Raw genomic sequence first — 25,864 nt, 5'->3', positions numbered from 1 at the left:
GAAATACTCTGAACATTCTATAGAATATATATTTAATTAGGTGAAAAAGCTATTTCTTAAAGTTTTTATTATTTTTTTGCTTCATATTTCCAAAGCATTTTAAAGGTACTTTTTTAATTTTTTTTTTCTTTTTTCAAATTCTTATAGAGCATATTTACTATTCACAAAGGTCAACCAATTAATCCTCTTAAATAAGAATCCAAAGATGTCAATATACGTAAGAAGAGCAATGGATTCCATCAACCTTTCTTTTCTATCTTTAAAATAAATAATTAATAATTAATAATTAAAAAAACATATTTTTCTAAAATTAGGATTTGAAATATAATGTTATAACGTTTGCAAATATAGCATATAAGTTTTCTATGATATTTATATTTTAGGGAAATTTTCTTTTAGAATCCAGTAAACAGTTTTTAAAATTCAAATTGATTTTCCTTTTTTTATCAATAATTGGATATTTTCATGGATCGAATTATGGAGATAAATATATAAATTATACAAGATAATTGTTAACTAAAGTTTGTAAGTTTTTCTTTACACGTAAACAATTATAACAGTAACTCAAAACCCAAAAGCATGTAAGGGATTTGGAAAACAATTGACCAAAACTTTTCTGAGTTTGTCACAAACTGATGATTTAGTCATCTCTACGTCCCAACTAATATAATTCATTTTCGATAGGGACGTAATTCATTTTTGATAACGACATATTACCAAACCACGAATAGTTGTTTAAAAGTAGTTTAATTTAATTTACCAATCTAAACTTATATAGTTGTAGTTCAACTTATTAAAACATGTTTTATTCATAAAGTTGAATATATATTGATTACATATTGATTTCAGTAAGTTTCCATCTTTTTTAAATCTAACTAGAGGGTTGACTAAGTTTACCTGATCAACAATCAAGTTGTTCTGCAAAAATGGATGCATGAAAGTATGTCAATAAGTTGCTTTTCCCCCTTTGAATTAAGTTCAGGTTTCACAATGCAAATATTTGAACCTGTGGCAAAATCTTTTAAGTGGTAATGGATATCATGATCAAATTTACATGGCTGCTTGGTTTTGGCTGTTGCTAACCATAGAACCGAAGGACAGGTCAAGGTTTGTACACAACCGATCTTGTTCAAGAAAGGTCGATACCATTTCGACTTCATAGCTGACACAAGCTTAGTATTTTCCATCAGCGCAAACCACAAGGTTTTCTTTTTTTTCTTTCTTGAGGAGATAATTTAAGGGAAGGGAAAATTTTGATGTACCAGTTATGTACAACCTAATCACTGTTATAGTGTTCTACGAGCTCCATACGAACGACGTTCTTCGAGCCTTTTCCATTCGTCTCCACTCTAAACAAGAGTAGATTCTTACTTTCATGATACAACTATACAAGAGGGGGTTGCTATGGTTATCATCAGCAAGCACGAGCCTCCGGCACAGGCAGACGCTTAATAAGAGATCCAGTACTTCCATGAACTATCAAAGAGGAAAAGAGGCAGGACAACCTTGCTATCATCGGCTTTGACTTACCCATCCAAGGGACTACTGCAAGTTCTCTACCCGCACTGTCGATGCATGTACCGTGATATCCTTCTAAATCATCTTTCGTAATGAGGACTGCATCTCCTCCTGAGGGTGAGCTAGAACTTGTCACAGGTCCACGGTTGCTGTATTCTTGAACAGCCTGTGCGTTATAAGACCATAGTGAAAACCAAAAAAGAAACCCAGAATGAAAATACATTATAAATCACAAGTAATTAACTACAACAAAAGATATCCCAAAAGCTTGTCACGTAACACATCCACTTGGCCATTGAACTTACCAACCTATAGATATGAAAACAACAAATAGTGGAGCTAAAAACTGTGATTTTCACAAGCTTATGATCTAAAAGAGTTTATGTTCGAGAGTAATTTCTTTTACCTCCCACTGTGAGGGGGCGAGCAACACACGTGGTCTTCTAGAACGCACGTAGTCCAGTGCAGCAGACGGGGTCATGTGCTTATATTTGACCTGAAATTTTAAAAAAGTAAATCAACACAATCCCGACTGTTTGCACAAGATCAAAACGCTGGGTATCTCAAAAGTTCATTTCTTCTTCTACTTATCCCACAATAGTACAATGTTTCTGCAAAAGAAGGGTACATGATATTACCAAATAGCAAAGCACAATGGTTGTGCTCCTTCCTCGTCCTGCTTTACAATGGACGTATGTCGTTTTACCAGATGATGCATTTCCTGAAAATAAAATAAAACGTATAAAATCATAGCACACATATCGGAAGAAACAGAGGAACAAATGACGTTACAAAAGTTACAGATAAGAAAACAACTCACTGTGAATAAAGTCAACAGCTCGGCTAATATCAGAAAACTTAGGAGCAAAACAATAATCTCTTGTTGGGATCTTTAAGTGATCGATTCCATGGCGCTGCAGAACATTCAATAGTCAGTCAACTAGTAGAACTCTCGTGATTAAACAAAATCTTCAATGTCACCAATCTTATTGGAAAGGAACAGGTCTGACATAGAAAGAAGTTCATTCAAAGTCCTCAGGCTATTCAAAACAAGAAAAGTCAGCTCTCTTCAATTGAATCAGATAATAGTATCCAGTTTCAATTCAGTGAACAAAACAATTTTTGGAGCTCCGAGTACAAGAAAATATATGAAAACAGGCAAATAAAGAAGAAAGCAGGACTCACGTAATACAAGGAAGATGGAACTAGAGTTTCATAAGGTTCATTGAGAGTGATAACACCACCGACACCAAGCTTCTTCAATCTTGGCACGTCTTTGGGGAAGGGCACTGCACCTAGCAAAAGAAACTGGGAAGACAAAACATAGCCGTTGAAATTAACAATACAAAACACAATGGAAAATTATTGATCATCATAATGCAGAGATAAATCTGTAACAGAAATTGCATAAATAAAAACAAACAAATCAATTTAGTTTCTAGAAATCTATAGTTGTATACACCCTGATCATCAAATTCATCATTACATACGATGTTAAACAATCAAAGCTGCATAGTGTGGACATAATAATCAGAGATACCAAAACTTTCTTGTCCTGAAAATTATTCCAACCTCAAAAGTCAAACAGGTCAAAATAGCTTCAAATTAATACAAGCAAGAATATAAATCTAGGGAGACATTTCAGTTCCAATGAAAACAAATTCCTAAGCAGTTCGATCGGAATAGAACAAAATCAAAACGAAAAAATTCCAACCAACCTGATCAACTTCATCCCACCATCTGAATTCAGCTTCCATTTTGTTCCGAAGCACGTTATACAAAAGGGTAGGGTAAAACAAGATTCGAGCCCCAGCACCAACCAAAGCTCTTTTGGCATCGACTTTCACAATCTGACCACTACCGATTTTTTCATTTCCCCGATCATTTCCAGCATCTTCCAATTCAACGATCTTCATCCCACAAAAATCCCAGAAACAAAATCCAACACCCAGATGAAAAAATCAAAAACCCAGATCAGAAAATCCAAAATCCAAGGAATTGGGGAGAAAATCAAAGCGAAATCTCAGGAAAAAATAAAAAATGAAAGTAGTGTAGGAAGATTGAGGGAAAAGGGGTATGGGATTGGAAAGCGAAAGAAATTGAAATTACAAAAATAAAGAGAGATGAAGAGTGAGAGAATCTGTAAAGTTAGTATGAATCGAGCGGAGAGAAAGGTGGGATGAAAATGGAATGATCCACAGGGAATACGAATTATAAGGAAACTGAATAGTCAATGACGAAGAAGGTTTTTATCCGAAACACACACAATTCAATTTGTTTCTCAATTCAGAATCGATTCCAAATTCTTCCCCCAATTTGGTTTGACGTGACGTGGCATACGTACATTCAACCTCTAAATATAAATCATATTATTTATTTGGATTAAATTCCAAATTTAATCTCATTGTTTTATGAAAACATTTTTAAATCTTAAATTCCAAAATCGTATAGACTAAATTTATTGTATATCATAAATATTTGACCTTTTAAAAAAAAAATCAAACAAACTATTTTTATGATTTATAGATATATTAATTTAAGATTACTACCCACTTAAGTTTAAACATCTTGTTATTAATTAATGTATATCTCTTATGTTCGATAGGTTAAATAATATTTTTAGTCTTCCATGGTTACTTATCTAAGGTTTAAACAAAGACATAAACAAATGTGTATAAAGTTTTATAAGTAGTGGACTAAGTGTCAAGGTTTAAACTAAACTTGAATCAAAAACGAACTAATTTTGTAGAAATTGGGATGATTATTTAAAGTAAAAAAAAATGAGCATTACATATATTATATATTTTAGATAAGTTTGTTATTTAAAAAGGACATTATTTATTAATCATATTTCCAAATCAAACCACCCTCATGTAGTCACTATCTTTATTAATAATAATAGATAAAATTGATATGGGAAATCTAGCAAAGCTTTCCACTAAGGCTATTAAAGAAAGTTTTTATCTTTTTCCTTTTTCTTTTCTTTTTTTAGATAAGAAGATAAAAAAATAAATAAATAAAAAAGTTCAAAGGGGGAAAAAATGTCAATTGTGAAGAAAAATGTGGGGAAAAAACCAAATTCCATTATTATTTGTACATAAATGAGGTGGTATACATATTTCTAGAATTAATTCCATTATTGTTTTCTTTTTTTAAAAAAAAATTAAAGTTTAATTTATTTGTGGTTGTAATTTAAAAGAAATATAATCCACAAATTTATAACTAATGGGTTATTGTTACCTCAACATAGTATTGAAACTTCCAACTTCTTTTCTACTTTTATAGTCAATTTTACATATTAATCAATATTAATTATGAGACAACAAATGATAGAATTTGTAAGAAAAAAAAGAAAGAAATAGCAATTAAATTAAAATGATAACTCTTTTTTTTTTCCATACTTCATGTTTAAGAAATTAAATATTTAATCAGATAATAAGTCTCTAACTAATTATAATATTGAAACATTTGAATCTCTCATCCCACAAGAATTAGGCCATAGTTTTACCTAATAGTCCTATGTGACATGAAACTTGTGGCCCAAAAAGAGGTTTAGATGAAGTGTGTAAGCCCATTTGATTTAGAAAAAGTTATGGGTAATTATAATGGATAACAATTTTTAGAATAATTATTAAGTATGTAGTAATATTTTAAAAAATTTACAAATATAGCAAAATCTATCAATGATAGGCTTCTATTGTTGATAGACTCTTATGGTTTATCAGTGATAGACCAACATTTGCTACATGTTCTATCAGTGATAGACTCCTATCATTGATAGATTTTGACAGTTTTTGCTATATTTGCAATTTTTTTTAAAATGTTGCTATGTACTTAATTATTTTGAATATAATTGCTACATTTGCAACTATCCCAAAAGTTATTATACAAAGAGGTTTATGTGTATATATATATATAAAAGACCCAATCTCCAATTTCTACTTGTGGTGGAACCTAGTGTTTTTCTTTACATATATAGTCAATGATGCATGCTACTATTTTACATTAATGTATGAAGCCAAAATTACACACCAACTCTTACATATTTTGCTATTTTGGAACTAATATTAAATGTGGTTGTAATATAATCAATCATATAAATCAACCCGAGAAAAAACGAAATTTTATTGATAAACAAATGTCAACTCGTGCATACAAAAAGAAAAAAAAAATTACAACTAATAATGGTAAGAATAAATGATGAAAAATTATTGTGTGAAAGGATAAATGTATTCGAAGATTTTATAAGAAAATTTTCAAATATATAAATACTTATGGATGAATAATTTAACGATTACCACTAATAAGGTTAGTAAACCTTAGAAAAAAAATTGAAGCAACCTTAAAATGTAGCCACAAATATTTGTTTAACAAGGATGGATTAGATCAATTATTTGGCAATTAACTTCCTTGTTTGATTAATTTGTTAAATCAACAATCATTTGAAAGTCTAGTGTGTCAGTTTATTTATTTATTTATTTTTTCACATTTCAATTGTTATTTTAAAAGGATTTATGAAAACAAATATTAAACAATGATATATTAATAAATAAAAATAGGTCTAGTAGGGTTTTAGAGAACTGTCCCATCTCCAATTGAATTTTTTTAGTTGGACAGAAACCAATGGACATTAGTGGCATACAGAGAAGAAGAACAATGGCAACAAGTCAAGAAGAGGAATAGTATATATATATATATACTCATCACATATATAATAATAATGCCTTACCACAAAAAGTAGCCCTCTCAATCAAGGTAAAAGTAGGTGTTCGGGTTATTATAATCTATGATTATTATAATTCATGGGTTATAATAGTCTATACTTCAAGTGTGACGACCATTTTAGTCAACATTGAAAAATAGTAAATATTGTAATAAAGAAAAAAAAAATGAGAAGATGAAGTAGAGGAAAAAAATCACGGTAGGAAGAAAAAGGGATTTAAAATAGTAATGATATTATTATTATAGTTAATAGTATAACTTATAATAATTGAATACACCCATTTGATGTGTTGAGCGTTGGGAGCACAAATATTGTTCGCTCGGTTGGCACATAAAGGCTTTGTGTACTATCGATTTCTATACATCTCTACACATTTGTTAAAACATTATGAAGTTGATTTCAAAATAAACAATAACCACAGTACCTACAAGTCATGTTTGTTAAAAACAATCTATTTAGGGAAAAACTCAAAAACCCTAATATTATACCAAAACCTAACTTAAAAATCAAATTCTGATCTCTATCAACTTTTTTGTATGTGTATATATTTTTCTATTTGTTTAACTCAATCATTGATTTGTTGAATTTATAGGAAACATAGAGATTGATCGATGGAAATTGGATTGTGGGAAATAAATAATAATAATAATAAAGCTGCCTCATTTGGTATCTAAGTAGAGCTTATATTGGTGCTCCATCAATGGCTTCCACTATATATACAATTATATACTTTTTGTTTAGTGTTTTCCAAATTTCTTTCTTTCACACTTCCATTATACTTGAGCACTTTTTTTTATGGCTGCAAGACGACGCCTGATTTCTTCATTCATTTTCACACAACACAAGGTTGAGTTTTCATTCCAAATGGGAGACATGACATCTCATCATTACTCAAATTCTTTGTGTATAATACAAGTTTTTGCTTTTAGTATTTACCCTTTTTATATAGCTGATTATTCTCACAACTTAAATGATAGGTCAAATTTTAACGTTTTGTTGGGTAATGGTTTCAATTTTTTTGTTTTAGTTTTTTTAAATTAAGTATGTTTTTTCCTATTTTTCATACGATGAATTTAGAGATGGAAGAAGTATATATAACTTAATTTTCAAAAACCTAATTAGAACCAATTGGTTATCAAAAGTCAATTAATACTCGGATGGGATTAGGGTTTTTAGGATAAATATATATAAACATAGCTTAACTTTTTAACTTAAATTTTATCTTCAAAATGAACATACCTTTTAACGGTAATTGATATATAATCATTTTTTCAATGTCAAAAGTTCAAAGCTTCATATCCTACACAAGTTTATCGAGAAACAAGTTTGAATTTTAAAACCTTAACCTATGAACCAAATATCTCACGTCGTAAGTTTGAATTTACTGCAGCAAACTCTAGGCTGGTAAGATATGTATTTGTACCAAACAAATATATATAGATCTTAGGAACATGAGTGCAGACATGTTTGGTATTAGTGTTTTTGATTAGTAAATGTTTAATATACAAATAAAATTAAATGGTAAAAGACTTTTCTCACTTTAAACTTCAGACATAAGTCAAGATCTTCAGTATGAAAAGAAATAAAAAGACCAATGAGAGAGGAACAAATTAGCACAAATCACAAGGAAAAAAAATCTTTACATTGTATCTTTTATTAGATGGGGTAGGTTATTATAGCAAAAAGAGTCGGTTGTCAATCTCTCTTGTATGTATTGTGTTGAACTCTAAAGAAGGAAAAAATGGAGTGAGTATCATTGTCAACTTATGTTTAGAACACACATCATTGATTGAGTTAAAAATTCGAACTTCCTCGACTGGTGTTGTTGAACTCTGAAAGAAGAAAAGATGGAACGAGTGTGATCTATAAAAACTTGTAATTTATCCATAATGTTTTGAAGTAGTGTGATTAAGATTACCAAAGCAAGAGAGATATATGATCATGTCACACCTGAGCTCAACCATTTGAAGAGATGTCATAAAGATAAACAGTTGAGTGTGATTCTGTCTTTATTTAGACAAATAAAAGATGACTTTTGTATTGAGTGAGTTTTGGCAGCCATTTTTATTCTCAATTTACCTAACTTCCTTTGAACATTAATAAACAGAAAAAACACAAACCATTACTCCTCATTTCAAAGCATCCCTCTTTCAAGTTTGAAAAAGAGAGAGAGAGAGAGAATGCTCACAAAAAGTTAGGACCAAAAAGAAAAGGGAAAGTCCTCACTATAAACCCAAGGAAATAGAGAAGTGTTCTTCAAGTTAGGAACTCCATTTTTAACCATTCTCAAGCTTTTTTTTTTTTTTTTTCTTTTCTATCTTCAATGCTGAAACCAAAACAAATAATATCAAACTCATGGTGAGTGTATAGAACTTAAAAAATGGAGTGTTGGGTTTTTTTGGGTCTTTTTTTAAGTGGTTTAATTCTTCCTACTGGAGCTGTTATCGGCGGGGTAAGTGGCCGAGTTGGTTTTGGCTTTGGTGGTGGCGGAGGCAGCGGTGGAAATGGTATTTGGATCGGTGGTGGAGGGGGAAACACTCCGAATCCGACTCTTACTCCGACTCCAACTCCGAATCCATTATTAGAGACTGTTCTAAACAGAGCATACTCAGTTCTTCAGACATGGAAATCTGCCATTTCCGATGACCCAACTGGAATGTTAACCACGTGGGTTGGCTCCGATGTGTGTTCTTACAAAGGAATCTTTTGTACACGTCTAAATTCCGGCCAAATCTCCATCACCGGAATCGACTTTAATGGAAAAAATCTCAGAGGAACCCTCATCAAGGAGCTGGCTCTTCTCAACGATCTGACCCTCATTCACTTAAACAGCAACAGATTTTCCGGCATCGTTCCGATAACATTCCGTCAACTCGTACGCCTTCAAGAACTCGATCTCAGCAACAATAATTTCTCCGGTGAATTCCCATCCGCCACTCTCTACATTCCAAATCTCAGGTATTTGGACCTCAGATTCAACTCCTTCACCGGCGCAATCCCGGAAAGTTTGTTTTACATGGGACTAGACGCCATTTTCCTCAACAATAACCAATTCGCCGGCGAAATCCCACAAAACCTCGGAAATTCGCCGGCGTCTGTGATAAATTTAGCAAATAATAACTTCACCGGAGCAATCCCGGCGAGTTTTGGGTATATGGGTCCAAGACTGAAGGAAATCCTGTTTCTAAACAACCAATTAAGCGGTTGCATTCCCGAAGGAGTTGGGTTCTTAACAGAGATTGAAGTTTTGGATTTCAGCTCCAACAAATTGTTCGGTCATCTTCCCGATACAATCTCTTGTATGAACCAAGTCGAGATTTTGAATCTTGCCCACAACCAATTATCCGGCGTCGTTTCCGATTTGGTCTGTTCTTTAAGAAGCCTCATACATCTATCCGTAGCAGACAATTTCTTCTCCGGCTTCAACCAGCAGTGCCGGAATCTCTTCGGCGGGTTCGATTTGTCGTTCAATTGCATTCCCGGAGTTACTCTTCAGCGGCCGTCGCCTGAATGTTCTGTAATTCCGGGAATTGGGTTGAACTGTTTTCGGGTTCCGGTGATTCCGCGGCCGTTGGTTTGTGGACGGATAGTTGAAACACCGACGGGGGAGGAGGGGGCGCCACGTCCGTAAGGGAAGAAGTAGGAGGTGGAAGCCGGTGGGTAGGTGATTGATTAAATGGCAATAACTATACGGATTCTTTTTTGGGAGGGGAAGAATTGAATGTAAATCTTTTTCACATTTAATTCTTCATGGAAACAGTACTATCTGAAGATTTTTAATGGTGTAGATTTGTACAAGAACATGACTATCAAATCTCTGATCTAATTACTCATATTTTTTACCCTACATTTTCATCCAATCTTTCACCACTTAGTTTTGTTGTTATTCTTATTACATCTTTTTGTTTTATAATTTCAAAACACATTTATCTAAATTTTTATCGTTTTTTTTTTTACTCTTTAGCACAATTGTGACAATGGAAGAAAAATTGATCATACCATCCACTTAGTTATTGATGCTATTTTTTAAAAGATAAACTATAGAAAGATTTGATGATATATATATATATATAGATAGATAGATATAAATATAGGTACCCTCCTCCATGCTATGAAAATTGTCTTAGATTTTGTTGTTATTTTATTGAATGTTTGAAAGTGGATAATGTGGCTTTAAATATGGCAGATGTTGGATCACATGGGTTGGCCTACTACTAAATAACCATTTTGAAAGTTGATTGATTTAAATGTTTTTATTTTTTGATTTGAAAAACTTAATGGTAATATACTATGTTAAATAAACATAAACTTAAACATAGTTTCAAATGATTAAGAAAAAAAAGAGTTATTATGATAAGGAAAGGAAAACTTTAATGACGTTCATGGAATGTAATACATTGGATTTGGGAGTTTGAATGATCGATTTGGGAGAGCAAAGCCAATCAAATCACTCCATTGATCTCCTAAGCTTCCTTGAATTACATAACCTTCTTTAACTAATTCAGCTCTTTTCTCCGATTTGTATACTGCAGCTTTCTTTCCCTCATCCGCAGGTCCTCTAGATGAACAAAACAAGTTTAATCAGACCATGCACCCTCTAAACAGAAATAAGATCACTTTATCCCAAGATTGATTAAATTTATAACATTAAGATGCAAATTAAGTAAGTTTAATAACAGAAACTAAAATCCAAACCTGAAGATAAGGTTGTCCCAACCAAAATAGCCAGCTTCAAGAAGGTTTCGTTGTGTGACATTTCTTTGAGATTCACCACGTCCAGTCAAAAGAAAAATCTTGAACCCAAGGTGTTTGAGCTTTTTGTATAATCTCAAACTCATTGGTAATGGAGGAGCCAAACCCTTATTCACCCACTCATTGAATGCTGTATTATTATAAGCTTCAGACCTACACATAAAAGAAAATATTAGAAAACAACAAACTGCACAGAACAGCAACATCAACGCCAAAAATAGAACAATCACACTCTTAAGATCACAAATTAACCCAAAACCTTAATTAAGTTTAATTATATTTCCAACAACAGATAGTTCTTTTGGAATCTAGGCATGGGGGGAAACAAACAAAACACATCAAAGAGCAGCCTTATTCAATAATTTTTGTAGGTCTTAGGCCTTTTAGTCAAATAACCACATGACAGTACACCCACCCCATACCCCCACCTCTTTTTTTTTTTTCTACTTTTAATCATTTTGTTTCCAATTCTCAAAATAATAATAATAATAATAATAATATCATCTCCCTCTAGATATTTAATTAAGAGAATATATATAAATTAGAATGAACATTAAAAGCTAACCCGTATCCATTAACTCTATAATATGGCAAATTGGAAAGCAATGTCTCATCCACATCAAAAACCCAAGCATTCCTCCCGTTTTCTTTCCCGGCCATGTTGACCGAATTAGCAAAGGTCAACGAGTAATTCACCACCGTTCGAGAGTCCGATAGATATCTATCACCATTGAAATAGTCTCGGACGAATGCAATGCACGGCCGTGGGACAGACTTCCACGATCCTGCTGCATTCACTTCCACAGCAAACTTCCAGCTCTCGCATCTCGGGTTGCCCTCGGCTCGGACAACGTGTTTTCTGGGGTACGGTCGTGCCATTGCACTTGGCAAGTTGGTGGTGGAGATGGTGGCAGCTGTGATAACAAAATTGAGAAGAAGAAGAAGAAGGAGGAGGGAGAGAATTGAGGGAGGAGAAGCCATGGGGTGTAGAATAAAATGTGAATTACAAGTTGGAGAGAGGAAGAGAGTGGAAATTTATTGTTTTCTTTTTAGGAAAATAAAAAGCTATTAATTTGAAAGACAAATTATTTAGTCTTTCAACGTTTGCTGCTTATTTGATGGCTCATATAATGATTTCTCTTTTGAAACCATTTTTTTTTTGTACAAAAAGAAAATTGTCTAATTATTATTATTAGACTGATTTTCTTTTTCTTTTTAATTGTAAAAAATAGTTTTAAAGCTAAAATAAATTTACGTCAATGACTAACATTAAATATGTTTAATGTACTATCAACAACTAAGTTAGTGATGGATTTAAAACATTTCATCTTTTTATATTGGAAAGGATAAAAAACAAAAAGAAGAACACAAATAGTAACGATAGAAAATATAATTGGGCATGTGTTTCCCCCACTCAATTTTATTAATAGTTAACATTACTTTTATGGAGTAGAAATGAGACTAAAAGTTCTTAAAAACATTTTTAACGACATGATCGAAAGCAATAGTCCATACTCCGTAAGGAAAACAAATTATTACTGCTCAAAAGCCAGATCTCTTGAGGTTTAAGGAACGTAGTACATTGGATTTGGAAGCTTGAACGATCGTTTCGAAACAGCATATCCTATTAAATCACTCCACTGATCTCCAGTGTTTCCTTGAATTGTGTATCCTTGTTTCACTATTTCAGCTCTCTTCTCTGATTTGTATACCGTAGCTTTCTTTCCTTCGTCCTCAGGTCCCCTATAATAAATGCATGATATATTATTATCAAGTACTGTTTAATCCTAATTCTAAACTGATATGTGTATATATATATAATACCTGAGGATGAGTTTCTCCCAGCCGGAGTAACCTGCATCGATGAGATTTTGTTGTGTGATAGCAGCTAGAGAAGTAGGTCGCCCAGTTAAAATGAAAATCTTGAAGCCAAGCTTTTTGACCCATTTGTATACCGACAAAGTTGCTGGCAATGCAGGAGCCAAGCCCGTCTCCACCCACTCGTTGTATGAAGTTTCATTGTATGGTTCCGTCCTATACCAATTTCATCATCTCAAATAATCATTTTAAGGCTCTAATATATATAAGGTTAAGTTCATCGCTGACACCAAAAAAACAATTGGCTAAATTGATAGCTTTCTAAAGATATAAACGTTTGAACAAAATAAATGTTTTCTTTTTTTTTGAAAAAATAAAAAGACCAAAATAAATAGAAATTAAAGCACAAGATGATCGACATTTTTCTTAATTATATGAAAGTTTTAGTGAATAGATTGTATTCATCCAATTATTGCATCGAGGAAATCGTAAATAATATTTTTATTTATTTATTTTTAACGAATAAATAAATAATAATAATAATAAATGGTAAAAAAAATGGAAGAATGGACAAATTATTTACATTGTAATGAGTTTTTACCTTTAGTGATTTTTTTTATCCAGAGTGTAAATAATTTATAATTTTTTATTATTTTTGAAAAAATCTCGAACAAAAACTTTAAATTTTTTCTAAGTGATTTATATAATATATATGTATATATTGACAAAGAAAGTGGCACGTGACAATTATTTACTAAAAAATAGCATAAACATAGGGTCAATCCATGCTTGTTTGTTTTGAAATGATTTAAAGTGCAGAATCAGAATGGGTCAGTCATGGAGTGTTTCTACTTTTGTTCATCTCCTTCCAATCACACAACATACATTAAAAAACACAAAATATATATATATATATATATATATATATATATATATATATATATATATATATATATATATATATATATAGATTAAAAGAGAAGATCAAGAAAGAGTTTAGAGAAATTGATAAAAATGAGTCATTTGAGTTTTCAATTATGATGAATATGGACCATCTTTTTTTCACAAATTTATTTGTGGGGACTCTTTAATAGATGAAAAGTCACAAATGTCCCTATTATGTTCGATTCCAATCATGAAACTTCTACTCTTTCTTCTTTTTTAAAAAACATAGAATTTGTGCGTTTGTCGTATCAAAAGTTCAAATGAATGGACAACACAAAGATAAATACAAACCAAAATGTACTTCAATACTTTTCTTAATCAAAGAAAAAGAGAATGAAGAAATAATTATCAAACAAACTAGTCATTATATTAATTTATCAAAAAGAACAGAAACTTTCAAATCTTAAAGTTGATTTTGGAGATTTATTATCCATAAAATTTTAAATGATAAATAAATATTGTCTAGCAGGTGAAAATTAACCCATCCAAAAATATTCAAGATTTTTTTATATATACACAATGTCTTTCTTTTTCTTAATTATGAAAAGTTTCTTAAAACACAAAATTATTTTAAGAAATAAATAAAATATATATTTGCCACATAATTAAATTAAGCAATATAACTAAAAGCTTAAACACACCATCGTTAATTAAACCACGTTCAAGTTAACGTTAATTATCATTCAATTAAAGTAGTAAAGAGTGATATTTGATTTTACCCGAACCCAGTTGCTTTATAATACGGCATATTTGAAAGCAAGGTCTCGTCAACATCGAAAATCCAAGCGTCCATTCCCTTCCCCTCCCCAACCTTCACCGATCTAGCAAACGTCAACGAGAACGCCGCCGCGGAACGAGAGTCAGCAAGATACCCCCCTGTGTTGATGTACTCCCTTACAAACTCAATGCAGGGTCGAGGAATAGAATACCACGTTCCTGCATTGTTGACTTCGATTGAGTACTTCCAGCTCTCGCAATTCGGGTCACCTTCCGCCCCCACGATGTGTTGTTTTGGGTACATTCGGATGACTTGATCATCAGTGGAGGAGACGGTGGTGGCGACGATCGAGAACGAGAAGGAAAAGGGAGAGAATTGAAGTGGGAGAAGCCATGGTTGGAAAGTTAAAGAATAATGGAGGATATGAGAAGCGTTGAGGGGGAAGAGAGGATGGTTTTATAATAATTCTTCTCATCAACTTTGTCTGTTTTAGCCACAGAAAACTTATCCAAAACTATGTAACACAATAACACGTGATAAATGGTACTTTGGAATTTTATGAATATAAAGAAACATCACATTGAAATTTCCTTTTCAATATATAAGAGAAATAATTGGTATGGTGTAACATAGTTTTTGACATATCTAAGTATTAATCAATCACTGGTCGTCACGTGTCTGAAAAGTATCTTTTTTCCAATAATTATTCTTTTGTCTTTTATCAATGAAGAAAAGGTATGGTTGAATTTGGGTTTCGCACCAACTTTTAGTAAGGAAAAAGAACTTAATGCAAAAGTTGAGTTAAAGATGCTAATAAGATTTTCAAAGATGGATAATAATGTTAATTAGGGTTAAATTAAGATTTTGATTTTTTGAAGTTTGAAGTTTAATTTGTAAATATTAGAATACTAAATTTTCGAAATTAAAAATATAATTAATTATTGGTAATCATTTCGTTTTTTATTTTTGGTTTTTTAAGATTAAGTTTGTTTTCTCTCAATTTTACAATGATTCACATCTCTACATTTTCTTAAAATCAAGTTTGTAAAGTATAAATGTTTAAATCTCAGCTAAATTCAAAACTCTCCAAACATGTTTTCTTTTTAAGTTTTCAAATTTTGGTTTGTTTGTTTTTAAAATATTTGTAAAATGTAGATATCATAACAATAAATTCAGGGATGGAAAAAAATCTTATAGGTTTGATTTTTTAAAAACCAAAAATAAAAATCAAGATGATTATCAATTGAAACATAATATTTTTAAAAAGAAAATTAATTTAACAAACAACACAAAATTAAAAGGTCAGAGTTTCCTTCCAAATAAAATTTAAAAATTGTTGTTTTACATATATCATTTTTTTAAAAAAAAAAGTAGCAAAATATTGAAATTATTTAAAAAAAATATAGCAGAATTCTTCAAAACTTTCTATAATTCTTTTTTCTAATCATAACAATTCCTTTTTTTTTTTTTTTGGAAAAGTTTAAATTTGTGATAGACATAGACATAAACATAAAATTCCAAATTAGAAAATTACAATGTTTGGAAGTAATTGGAGAACTAAAGAACCAAATCTGAAACTTAAACCTAATATTAAGCTTGTGTTTGGTTTGAACTTTTTATCAAATGATTAGTTTTGAAAATGAATGGTTCGAAAGAATTCTTAGTTTGATGTTTGGTTTATAGTCTTTAAAAATGAAACATTCCATTGGTCATTGGATCACCGGAACACACTTTGACCAGTCATGACACCAACACCATGTGACAATTATTTTTATAAGTTACACGTGTCAAAATAAATGGTTTAGAGAGTTTCCACGTCACTTACACAGTGCATAATTGTTTTCTTTTGTTTCCCTTCTTAGGTCTTTATTTTAAATTTTTTTAATTTCATCAAATTTCATTTAAGAAAAAATAAGTTCAAATAAAATATAGTAACAATTTTTGTTCTGAAAGTGGCAACACTTTCTTAAACTCAGAGATATTGCTTTGCTTCGTAAAAACATTGTGAGCAAATTCAACTAATAATAAGTATCATCAATTTTGAAGTTCAAGTTTCGACAGAAAGAATATGCACTATTTTAATTTAATTGGTCAAGCAAGTGTGTCCAATTTTCTCAACTCAATTCTAGTGATGGTAATATTAGTAGAAATTGGATTAAGCACTTTTAAAAACACAAAGACACAATTGAAGAATAGTCCATGCCAAGGAAGCCAAATTAAATTATTGATGACATAGAACTAAGGAAGTAGATCATGGGCTAGGTTATTCCCAAAAGCAAAGGGATTATTTGAAGTTTTAAGACACATAGTACATTGGGTTTGGAAGCTTGAATGATCGTTTTGCTAGAGCAAATCCCATCAAATCACTCCATTGGTCTCCAGAGCTTCCTTGGATTGTGTATCCTTTTTTCACTAATTCACCTCTCTTTTCTGATTTGTACTCCATATTATTCTTTCCTTTGTCATTAGGTCCCCTGATTGTTAAACGTACAGGTTAAAATTCTAATATATATATATATATATATATATATATATATATATATATATATATATATATATATATATATATATATCAATGTATACAATATTAAAATGCCACACGTGATATGTACTGATATGTGTATATGTTTAAATGTGTATTGATCAAGGGAAATAGGAAACATGGTTCGTGTAAAGCTCCTTGGAGACCAAAAAAATGATAATGTTTTCTTGGTTCTTTTAGCCTAGTTGAGAAGCATCATATACTAATGGATGACTTTAAATCTTTCTATTTAAAAATCACGTGTGAGATGATGTGATATGATATATGTAGATGTTGTTGGTTTGAATATGAGAGTGATAATGTACATATTTACACCAAAAACACATTACAAATTCAAAGGTCATCATCTATGAATGAAATACTTTTGGGCAATTAAAAAGTGATTCGAAAGGGCCGATTATATTCTAAATTGATTACCTGAGAATAAGTTCCTCCCAACCAGAATAGCCAGCAGCAATTAGGTTTTGTTCTGTGACAGCTCTAAGAGATTCATCTCGCCCAGTTAAAATAAAAATCTTTAATCCAAGCTTTTTCACCCATTTGTATACCGCAAAACTAGCTGGTAATGCAGGAGCTGACCCCTTCTTCACCCACTCAATGAACGAAGTGTCATTGTAGGGTTTCAACCTATATATATACATTATAATTCCACGGTCTCAACGATTATAGATTTATATGATTTAATAATAATATTCAAAAGGAGAAGGAAAGAATCAAACAGAGATCCTTGACTTACCCAAACTCGTTATCTTTGTAAAATTGCAAATTTGAAAGCAGTGTCTCGTCAACGTCAAAAATCCAAGCGTCGCCCTCGGTAACCTCGACTGATCTAGCAAAGGTCAAGGAGAAGGCTGCGGCAGAACGAGAGTCGGCAGTATAGCGGCCGCTGTTGAAGTAGTCCTTTACAAAGTCAATGCAAGGTCGAGGAATAGAATTCCAGGATCCGGCGTTGTTGACGTCGATGGAGAATTTCCAGCTCTCACATTTGGGTTCCTCCGCGACGACATCTTGTCTCGGATACATTTTGATGACTTCGGTAGAGGAGCCCACGGTGGCGGTGAGATCAGCGAGTAGAAGAAGAAGAAGAAGAAGAAGAAGAAAAGAGAGAATTGAAGTCGGAGAAGCCATGGGAGGAGAGAGAGTTGAGGATCAGCTTTGTTGAATGAAGATGCATGGTGGATTGGATTTTATAATAATACTTTCCCTTTTGTTTGTTCATCGATCTATCATTTTTAAATTTTAGTTAATATCACGTTTTGACATGTGACATATTTTTTAATGTTGTTGGTAATCGTGTCTTTTTTTAATTAGATTTTGTAGTTTAATACGTGAAAGTTTAGGGTTTAGATTATAAAATTTAGTCTCCAAATTTTCAATATTGAATTTTTCGAAATTAGAAATTTATTTGGTAAGTTTTATTTGATAATATATGATTTGTTAAATTTATATTTATTTATTCAAATTTTCTTATCTAAAATTATGAGCTATTATACATTACTTTTAATTTCCCCAAGAAAAAAAGAAAAAAGCAGCTTCCCTACTGATGCCTAAATTAATTAAATAATATAGTTTTTGGTGTACTACAAAAAGAATAATATAATTTTCATTTAAACCCAATTATTAATTATTACAGATCTCCCTAATTAATTAATTGCAGGAAAACTCTCATATTCTTTTTACTGTATTTAGCATTTAAATTTTAGAGCAGTTGAAAATAGAGCATAGAACACGTCCATCTCTTAAAACCACACAATAGATATATATAATTAATAATTTGCACCTTAATTAAGTATAAAGATTAATTATAGTTTATAAACTACAATTTAAATAAATAGGGACTATATATAATAATGAATTTCTTTTTCATGTATGTATATTTATTGTGAGTGGGAAAATTACTTTGTATCATCAATTCCAAGAAATAACTGATGAGATAACGTGGGGTTCATTTCAAGTAGTTGTTGAGCTAAAAGATAAGATAAAAAGAACCCCTAATTATTATTATTATTATGAGATGCGAACCCCAAACCACGTAACTTCATATTAACCTAACCCATAATGAAATAAAAGAACCCACATTTTTGAGCAGGTGGATTTAGAATATCGTTATGTTATTAATATACCTCTAATTTTAAATAATTATAACCAAATTTAAGCCAATTAGACCTAAGAATAAAGTCTTCCCACGTTGATGTTTGTGGCATCATCAACAAGGAGGAAACTTACGAGGAATGAGACTATATAGTCTGAAGCTTCAAATTTTATTAAGAACCACGTAAAGTTGTTATAAGGGATAGGCAAGAGGTAAACCCCAAAACAAAGTCAGGTTCTGACAGCATTAAAATTTAGAGAGATGGTACTTTGGCTATAATCTTTGAAGAGATGATGTCAACCAGTTTACAGATATTTTCTCAGCTGCTATAGAAACTACTATGAATTTCGTTGAAGATCATATTGTTTCTGTACAGCCATAAAGTTCATGAGGCCGCAGTTATATATTATATGATTTAGAACCCCAATTTACTGTTAATAGATTCCAGTATATATAATAAAGTTTGTAAAAGATAATCTAGTTATTATATTTAACTATATTATAAAAATTTGGGATCAAATGTTTAGTAATATACAATACATTTTTTAAGTTGCGGGGCTCGAACTTTTAAGTTTATTATAGCTTCATCAATGTCAAATACGTTATGTAGAATAATATTTTTCGAGAATATTAAAATAAAATGTGAGAAGCTCTTTAGGGTCAAAAGGTAGGAAACTCTTTATAGACAAATTAAGAGGTGTTAATCAATGTCGTTGCTCAAATAATATAGATTATACAATATAAGTAATTCGTTAATGTTGTTGATTATATTTTTTTTATTTGCCTTGATTATATATCCATCTCTCTAGATCGTTTAAGATTTTTGCAATTATTTTTTTTTTCTATGATGAAAATTCCTCTTTTATAGATTGTTTTATGTGATGATATATATATATATATATATATATATATATATATATACACATTTTGTATGTCATGTTTGAGATTAATTGGTTAAAATAAAATAAAAATGATTTTGATTATTGTGTGTAAAAATCTAATTTTCCAATCGGTTAGCTGCGAAATCCAACGTAGATTTTACAATTGGGATGATCTAGACCGCACGATCAGGTGGAGTGATTGCCACTGCCCCAAAGCTTATAATTTATATAAATATAATGAATTTGCTTTTTTATCGAAAAAAAAAGGAAAGAGAAAAAAATAATGGACTTCAAATAAATTAGAAAAGGACTTCAAAGTGAGACCCAATTTAAAGTAACCTAAAAAATTAAATAAATGCACTTTTTACCCTAAAAAGAATCACAAATCAAATTACATTCACTTCAATTCGTATAGCAAAAAATATAAAAGAAAACACATTAAAGAACACAAATTCTCGTTTACTGTCTATACACTTTTGATTAAGTCAAATTAAATTTAAACTTACATAATAAAACAAAAAAGGGAATTAAAAGAATGAATAATGAAGAGACGATTAAGGATCTTCGATAGGAGTTGGGGAAAAAAATGAAGAATTGAATATTACATAAATATACCGTTTGTTTCTCTGCTCAAATCCGGTTGTAATTCAGATGATAACTGGGTTATCATTGCAAAGAAAAAATTGTTCCAAAATTTTTTTTATTGTAAGATTTTAGAGAAAACTGGAATCGTGTTCGTCGTGACAAAGCTCTCTTCTTAGCTTTTGTGTAAAATGTCTACAAGCATCCATGCTTAGATCAATTGCTGCTGAAAGTGCCACGAATAAAGCAGCATCCGCCATGCACGTCACGTGTTGAACTCCAACTTGTACGATGGGCTTACTCACTTTCCCTTCTCCCTCCACACTCGACGCCATTACAAAGCTACCTTCAGTTGTTCAATAAGAAAAAAAGCTTAAAATTTAGATAACTGTGTTATTTGCATGCATAAGATCTTGACTAAATTTATAAATAAGATCGTACCTTTAACAGTAGATTTCGAGTTTGTAGTAAAATCTCTCACGGTTTTACGGTCAATGCAAAACTGGCCACCTTTCTTTACGCTCATCGTGGCTTCCGCAATGGGAATGCCGGTGGCTAGTCCAGAGTCGGCGACGAGTTCAAATTTGTAACCTAAGCCATCTATGGGTCCCCGCTCACGCCATGCTTCGAGGCGGCCCCATGGCTTCCAACTACTTACGGAGAAACCGTGGGGACGGAGGATGAGCCAGGCGCCGGGGTTAGAGCGGGAGACACGATCGGTGCCTGGGGAAGGGACGAAGGGAGTGATCATGGAGGCAGCGGCGACTGGGGAGCCGGAGAGGTCGTAGACCATGATCATCCAACCCTTTCTTTCTCTCCCTGGCTTCTCTCTCTCACCTGAAAAAGTTCTCATCCATTTCCCTTTGGTGCTGTTGAAGCTGAAATCGGATGGCAGTGACCTGTTTGGGTAATTTTTGTTTAATAATTTCAATTAGTTTCTAATGAAAAATGATTCATTTAATTTTATTAGTACTCTTTGTAAATCTTTTTGTTCTAGATATTCTAATACAGTATCTAAAACTATTCACAAAAATTATTCATTGATGTATAATAATTGTTTTGAAATGTAATACCAAACTGATCATATGTAACTCACAATACCATACCTTAATTTTCACTTTATAATTCTAAAGGAATTCTACTTTAAGAATATTTTTGAAACATTTATAAAAGTTATTTTAATGCAAATAAAGTTCAAAACCTAAAGCATAATAATTGGTTAGAATTTTAAAAAGTTAGCCCGCAAACTAAAATGAAAATAAACAGAAAAGTTATAGGCCAAGAGGAAATAGTGATTAATTAATTTAAAGTTAGAATAATAAAATGATGGAAACTTTTAACCAATTAATAATTAATCATGTAATGTTAAATCACTATATATATATATATATACTTGACTTGATAAACAATTAATAAAAGATTGGAAAGCACATGGGATGGAATCAATGGTGGTTGAGTTAGACAGTTGGGAAAGATTTTGTAATCTTTTCTTTTGTATTTGACCAACCCTCACAAATTATTAATTAACTTTGCTTAATTATTCTCTTAGCTCTTTTCTTTCTTTTAATAAAAAAACTGATATATATGCAACTTGGAGTACCAAATTTATCAAAGTCAAGTTAGCTGATCATATTGATTCTTTAAGTTAGTTTACTTCTCTTTGGTTTGAAAATCATTTTAGTCTAGAATTACACTATAATTAAGTTAAATGTTAATGATAAGTCTTGGAGTATAAATTATATAAGTTCTAACACATGTGTATTCAAAAGAAAATAAAGTATTTTCTGTTTTTTATTTAGTTGTTTTCTTTTTATAAAACGACAAGTCGTCTACTAAAGTTTAGAAATTAATAAAACGACAACGACATGGTTCATTCATGTTGGAGGATACGTTATGTTACGATGCGATTTATACTGACAACCCACTTCAGTGAAGGCCCACTCCAAGTTTGACAGGTGTAAAAGAAATAATAAAAAATGTAAGGGAAAAGTAAATAACCGTCACCCTCGGGTGATTGTAGAAAGATGAAAGGAAAAGAGAAAAAAAAAAGGGGTAACCTAATTATTGTAATAAATAAAATAAATTAATGTCATTTCTCAAATCAATTCTCAACGCAATACTCCAAGACATGTTCTTAATAGTTTAAAATTGTAGAGTAAATTAATTATAGACTTTGTTTTGAACGTGATTTTAAACATGATAAAATTGAAAAAGAATAATACTTTTTTACTAATAATTAAGCGAGTGGGTGGGTGGGTCGGGTAACTAACCGGGTTCTCGAGTTCCGATCGGCACTGAACTTGCAACTGAAAACCGGCTGTCGGATATTGCCTTGGATCTGGAAAACAACCGGGCTACATTCCGGTTCGCCGCCGAATTGGAATACAAACCGGGGATCCGGTTCAGACCGGACAACCAAATGAAGACGAGCTGAAATTTTATCCTCATCTTTCCCTAATTTCACCCATCCATTTTGGAACACTTTCGGTTTATTCTCAGCGCCGTCGATCGAGACGGTTATCCGAACCCGGCCCAACAACTTGCCGGAATTAACCCCACAAGTGTGGCCCATCCGCCCGGCGAAAACGGACAAACACATCACCACTGGCTTACCGGAAAGCCGTCGGAGAGACGAGGGGTCGAGATGGAAACCGGCGGATGACGCGGCGGAGTCAGGGGGAGAGTCGCCGGAAACAGACGAAAGAGGAAGAAGCGCCGTCTGGGAAGGGAAATTCTTGATGGAGATCTTGCAGAAGCAGGGGGTGGCGGATGGGTGAACGGCGGCGCCGGCGGGTCGGGTTGCTTGAGGGAGGTTGAGAGCGAGGGAGTCTACCATTAGGCGGACGAAAGGACATGGATCCATCGGGAAGTTGGTCGGCGAGGGGAATGTGGGTTGAGGTAGAAGGAGAAGGGGAAATGGTGAACATCTAAGTTGGGGAAATGGAGTGAGAATTGTCGGCCATGGATGAATTGAAGGTTTTGGTTTTTTATTGTGTTTCTTTGGGCCGTGACAGATGGAGAATGAGCTACTCTTGACTTTTACACCTAAATATTATTAATTACTTTAAATCTTTATAAGGAATAATCATTTCTCATTTATTAACATTACATATCCTTTTTTCATAAAAAAATATATGTATTAAACCAAATGTAATTTCAAGCACAAATTTAATGTTACTATAAATATAAACCACAAAAGTAATCTCAACATTTTCCCAAAAATGACGAGCCTTTGAACTTTTTATTTCTAATTCCTCCTTTTTAAATTTATCATAATGTAGTGCTTGATTTCTTACCCTAATTAATTTTTTTTAAATATATATATATATATATATATATAGTTTTCTAATTATAATTTGATTTTTAAAAGCATAACAAATTTGAATTTAGTATAAAGATTTTTTTTTTTTTTATATAAATTTTGTTATATTTTGTAAATAGTTTTAATATTTTACTTTTCAAATAAGTAGTGTGTTTTGTTGTTTGTCGAATATAAATTATTTAATTTTGTTGTTGTACAAGTGAAAAATTCAATAACAATTGGACTAATTATCTAGTCGTGTTTAAAAATAACTTAATTGTCAAAATTTTTATTTTCTTTAAAATATTTGAAATGGTATTTAAGTCAACTTATATATAAAACTATATATATTTTATATTTACGTTGACAGTAGAACCATCAATATATTTCATCTAATGTCGCAATGAGGTTAACTCTCAAGGTTCACGAGACGAAGACTATACGTAAAAAGTTGAACAATATTCTTTCTACTTCGATGAGATAATGTAGATTGAGCTCGATTGTATGGAATTGATTAATCTCCTTAATGATGCTTCTTCAAATATCTTTAACACGTATCATTTTACACCACTGAAACTTAATAACCTGAGCTCGCATTATTGCGAGACAATGTCATCATGATACTTTAATTGAGCATGTTTTTTCGTTCTAAGTTGTTTTACTTTTTTTTTTTTTTGGTTGTGTTTATAATTTGATTAATTTGTCATATTAAAAGATAAAAATATTTCATTTTACAGACTTTAACTAAGAAAATAATAACATTTTATCCGCGGTATAATATAAAAAAAAAAATTGTAATGGTATGGAAAAGGTATAAGGACATTTGTTGTCCACAAGTTAATTATGGTTATTATAATTAAGGTTAGATGAGAATTAGATGTTATAAGCATAAATATATAATTACTTTAAGAGTTTCTAATTGTAATCCAATAATCAATATCCAAATCAGCAAATAACGAATTTCTGAGTTTGTAGGAGGAAAGTGGGGCCCACGAGGGGGGGCGGGGTGGGGGAGTGGGGACAGACAGCCGGATGAAAGCTGTAAAGCATGTTGTCAACTGACGGCCAATGTGGCGCTTTGATTGGGTTAAAAACATTTTTGCATTTTGATTCCGATCTTCGAAATCAAATTAAAATCAAAATTTATTTTTTTTTTGGTTCTTTTAAAATAAATAATCAGAGGTTGTTATTGGAAAATTATGACGTGGCATTCGGTAACCATCTTCTTAGATCACGATCGTCGATTTGGACGGCTCTGTTTGACGGCGCTAATTTTATTTTTTTTTATTCAAATTTATATATTTTAATTTTTAAATTTTACGTTCATCGTAAATGCATTAAAATACTAAATATTTACGGTTCGGGTAAAAAAAATCCATAAAGTTGGTAAGATATTTTATCAATTTCAGATTCACTTTTGATATTTCGAACGATTTCTTCTGCTATTCTATAGATTTTATTTCTTATATTTCTATTCATCTTCCTTTTCTTTATTTTTTCATCTTCTCTTCCTTTATTCAAATCCTCTTCAAGATCTTTTAAATATCACATTAATATGATCTAAACGATTGTTTATCTAAAACATTGTTAACATGATCGTTTAGATTTGAAATCATTTTTCTATCATTTTAAAAGAATTACACGATCGTGTGAATATAATTTAAGTAATCGTTTTAGTGGGGTCAATATGATTGTTTAGATTTGAAGCATTTTTTCTATCGTTTAAAAAATATGCATGATGGTATTAATATTACCTATAGATCGTGTAACATTTTCTACACAATCATGTATCATGATCGTTTAAAATAAGAATTACACGTGCACGTGTTACCGATTAATCAAGTGAGACTTAGACATTTTTTGTATTTTTTATTGTGCGTTTGTGGATTTTTTTCATTTTCAAAATTGTTCTATGTAAATATTTTAAACAGTTTGTTATATTTTAATTTAAAAATTTTAAATTTAGCGACCATGAAATACAATTTCTCTCGA

General features: G+C 31.5%; 6 protein-coding genes across 6 annotated transcripts; 1 reads left to right on the top strand and 5 right to left on the bottom strand.

Moving 5' to 3' along the window:
* Nucleotides 1-997: 997 nt before the first annotated feature.
* LOC103498285 (phosphatidylglycerophosphate phosphatase PTPMT2) lies at nt 998-3,779 on the bottom strand. Its single transcript, XM_008460846.3, has 6 exons — nt 3,237-3,779; nt 2,704-2,826; nt 2,339-2,432; nt 2,157-2,239; nt 1,925-2,014; nt 998-1,684 (listed from the first exon to the last, which is right to left on the bottom strand). The coding sequence occupies exons 1-6, from the start codon at nt 3,432-3,434 to the stop codon at nt 1,415-1,417; spliced, it is 858 nt and encodes a 285-aa protein (XP_008459068.1). The 5' UTR covers nt 3,435-3,779; the 3' UTR covers nt 998-1,414.
* Nucleotides 3,780-8,365: 4,586 nt separating this feature from the next.
* Nucleotides 8,366-10,088, top strand: LOC103498263 (leucine-rich repeat extensin-like protein 4). Its single transcript, XM_008460816.3, has one exon. The coding sequence runs from the start codon at nt 8,622-8,624 to the stop codon at nt 9,870-9,872; it is 1,251 nt and encodes a 416-aa protein (XP_008459038.1). The 5' UTR covers nt 8,366-8,621; the 3' UTR covers nt 9,873-10,088.
* A 450-nt stretch (nt 10,089-10,538) lies between these two features.
* LOC103498270 (acid phosphatase 1-like) lies at nt 10,539-12,079 on the bottom strand. Its single transcript, XM_008460829.3, has 3 exons — nt 11,559-12,079; nt 10,937-11,146; nt 10,539-10,799 (listed from the first exon to the last, which is right to left on the bottom strand). Exons 1-3 carry the CDS (start codon nt 11,972-11,974, stop codon nt 10,622-10,624), a joined length of 804 nt encoding a protein of 267 aa, XP_008459051.1. The 5' UTR covers nt 11,975-12,079; the 3' UTR covers nt 10,539-10,621.
* Nucleotides 12,080-12,368: 289 nt separating this feature from the next.
* On the bottom strand, nt 12,369-14,919 carry LOC103498276 (acid phosphatase 1-like). Its single transcript, XM_008460834.3, has 3 exons — nt 14,476-14,919; nt 12,818-13,027; nt 12,369-12,736 (listed from the first exon to the last, which is right to left on the bottom strand). Exons 1-3 carry the CDS (start codon nt 14,775-14,777, stop codon nt 12,559-12,561), a joined length of 690 nt encoding a protein of 229 aa, XP_008459056.1. The 5' UTR covers nt 14,778-14,919; the 3' UTR covers nt 12,369-12,558.
* A 1,748-nt stretch (nt 14,920-16,667) lies between these two features.
* On the bottom strand, nt 16,668-18,171 carry LOC103498254 (acid phosphatase 1-like). Its single transcript, XM_051084905.1, has 3 exons — nt 17,753-18,171; nt 17,434-17,643; nt 16,668-16,948 (listed from the first exon to the last, which is right to left on the bottom strand). The coding sequence occupies exons 1-3, from the start codon at nt 18,142-18,144 to the stop codon at nt 16,771-16,773; spliced, it is 780 nt and encodes a 259-aa protein (XP_050940862.1). The 5' UTR covers nt 18,145-18,171; the 3' UTR covers nt 16,668-16,770.
* Nucleotides 18,172-20,563: 2,392 nt separating this feature from the next.
* LOC103498220 (uncharacterized) lies at nt 20,564-23,599 on the bottom strand. Its single transcript, XM_008460747.3, has 3 exons — nt 22,842-23,599; nt 21,013-21,470; nt 20,564-20,917 (listed from the first exon to the last, which is right to left on the bottom strand). The coding sequence occupies exons 1-3, from the start codon at nt 23,432-23,434 to the stop codon at nt 20,703-20,705; spliced, it is 1,266 nt and encodes a 421-aa protein (XP_008458969.1). The 5' UTR covers nt 23,435-23,599; the 3' UTR covers nt 20,564-20,702.
* Nucleotides 23,600-25,864: the final 2,265 nt, after the last annotated feature.

Source organism: Cucumis melo, chromosome 5 (genome assembly GCF_025177605.1).
Source record: "Cucumis melo cultivar AY chromosome 5, USDA_Cmelo_AY_1.0, whole genome shotgun sequence".
In the NCBI taxonomy this organism is placed as follows: domain Eukaryota; kingdom Viridiplantae; phylum Streptophyta; class Magnoliopsida; order Cucurbitales; family Cucurbitaceae; genus Cucumis; species Cucumis melo.
This window is presented reverse-complemented; position numbering and strand designations above follow the sequence as displayed.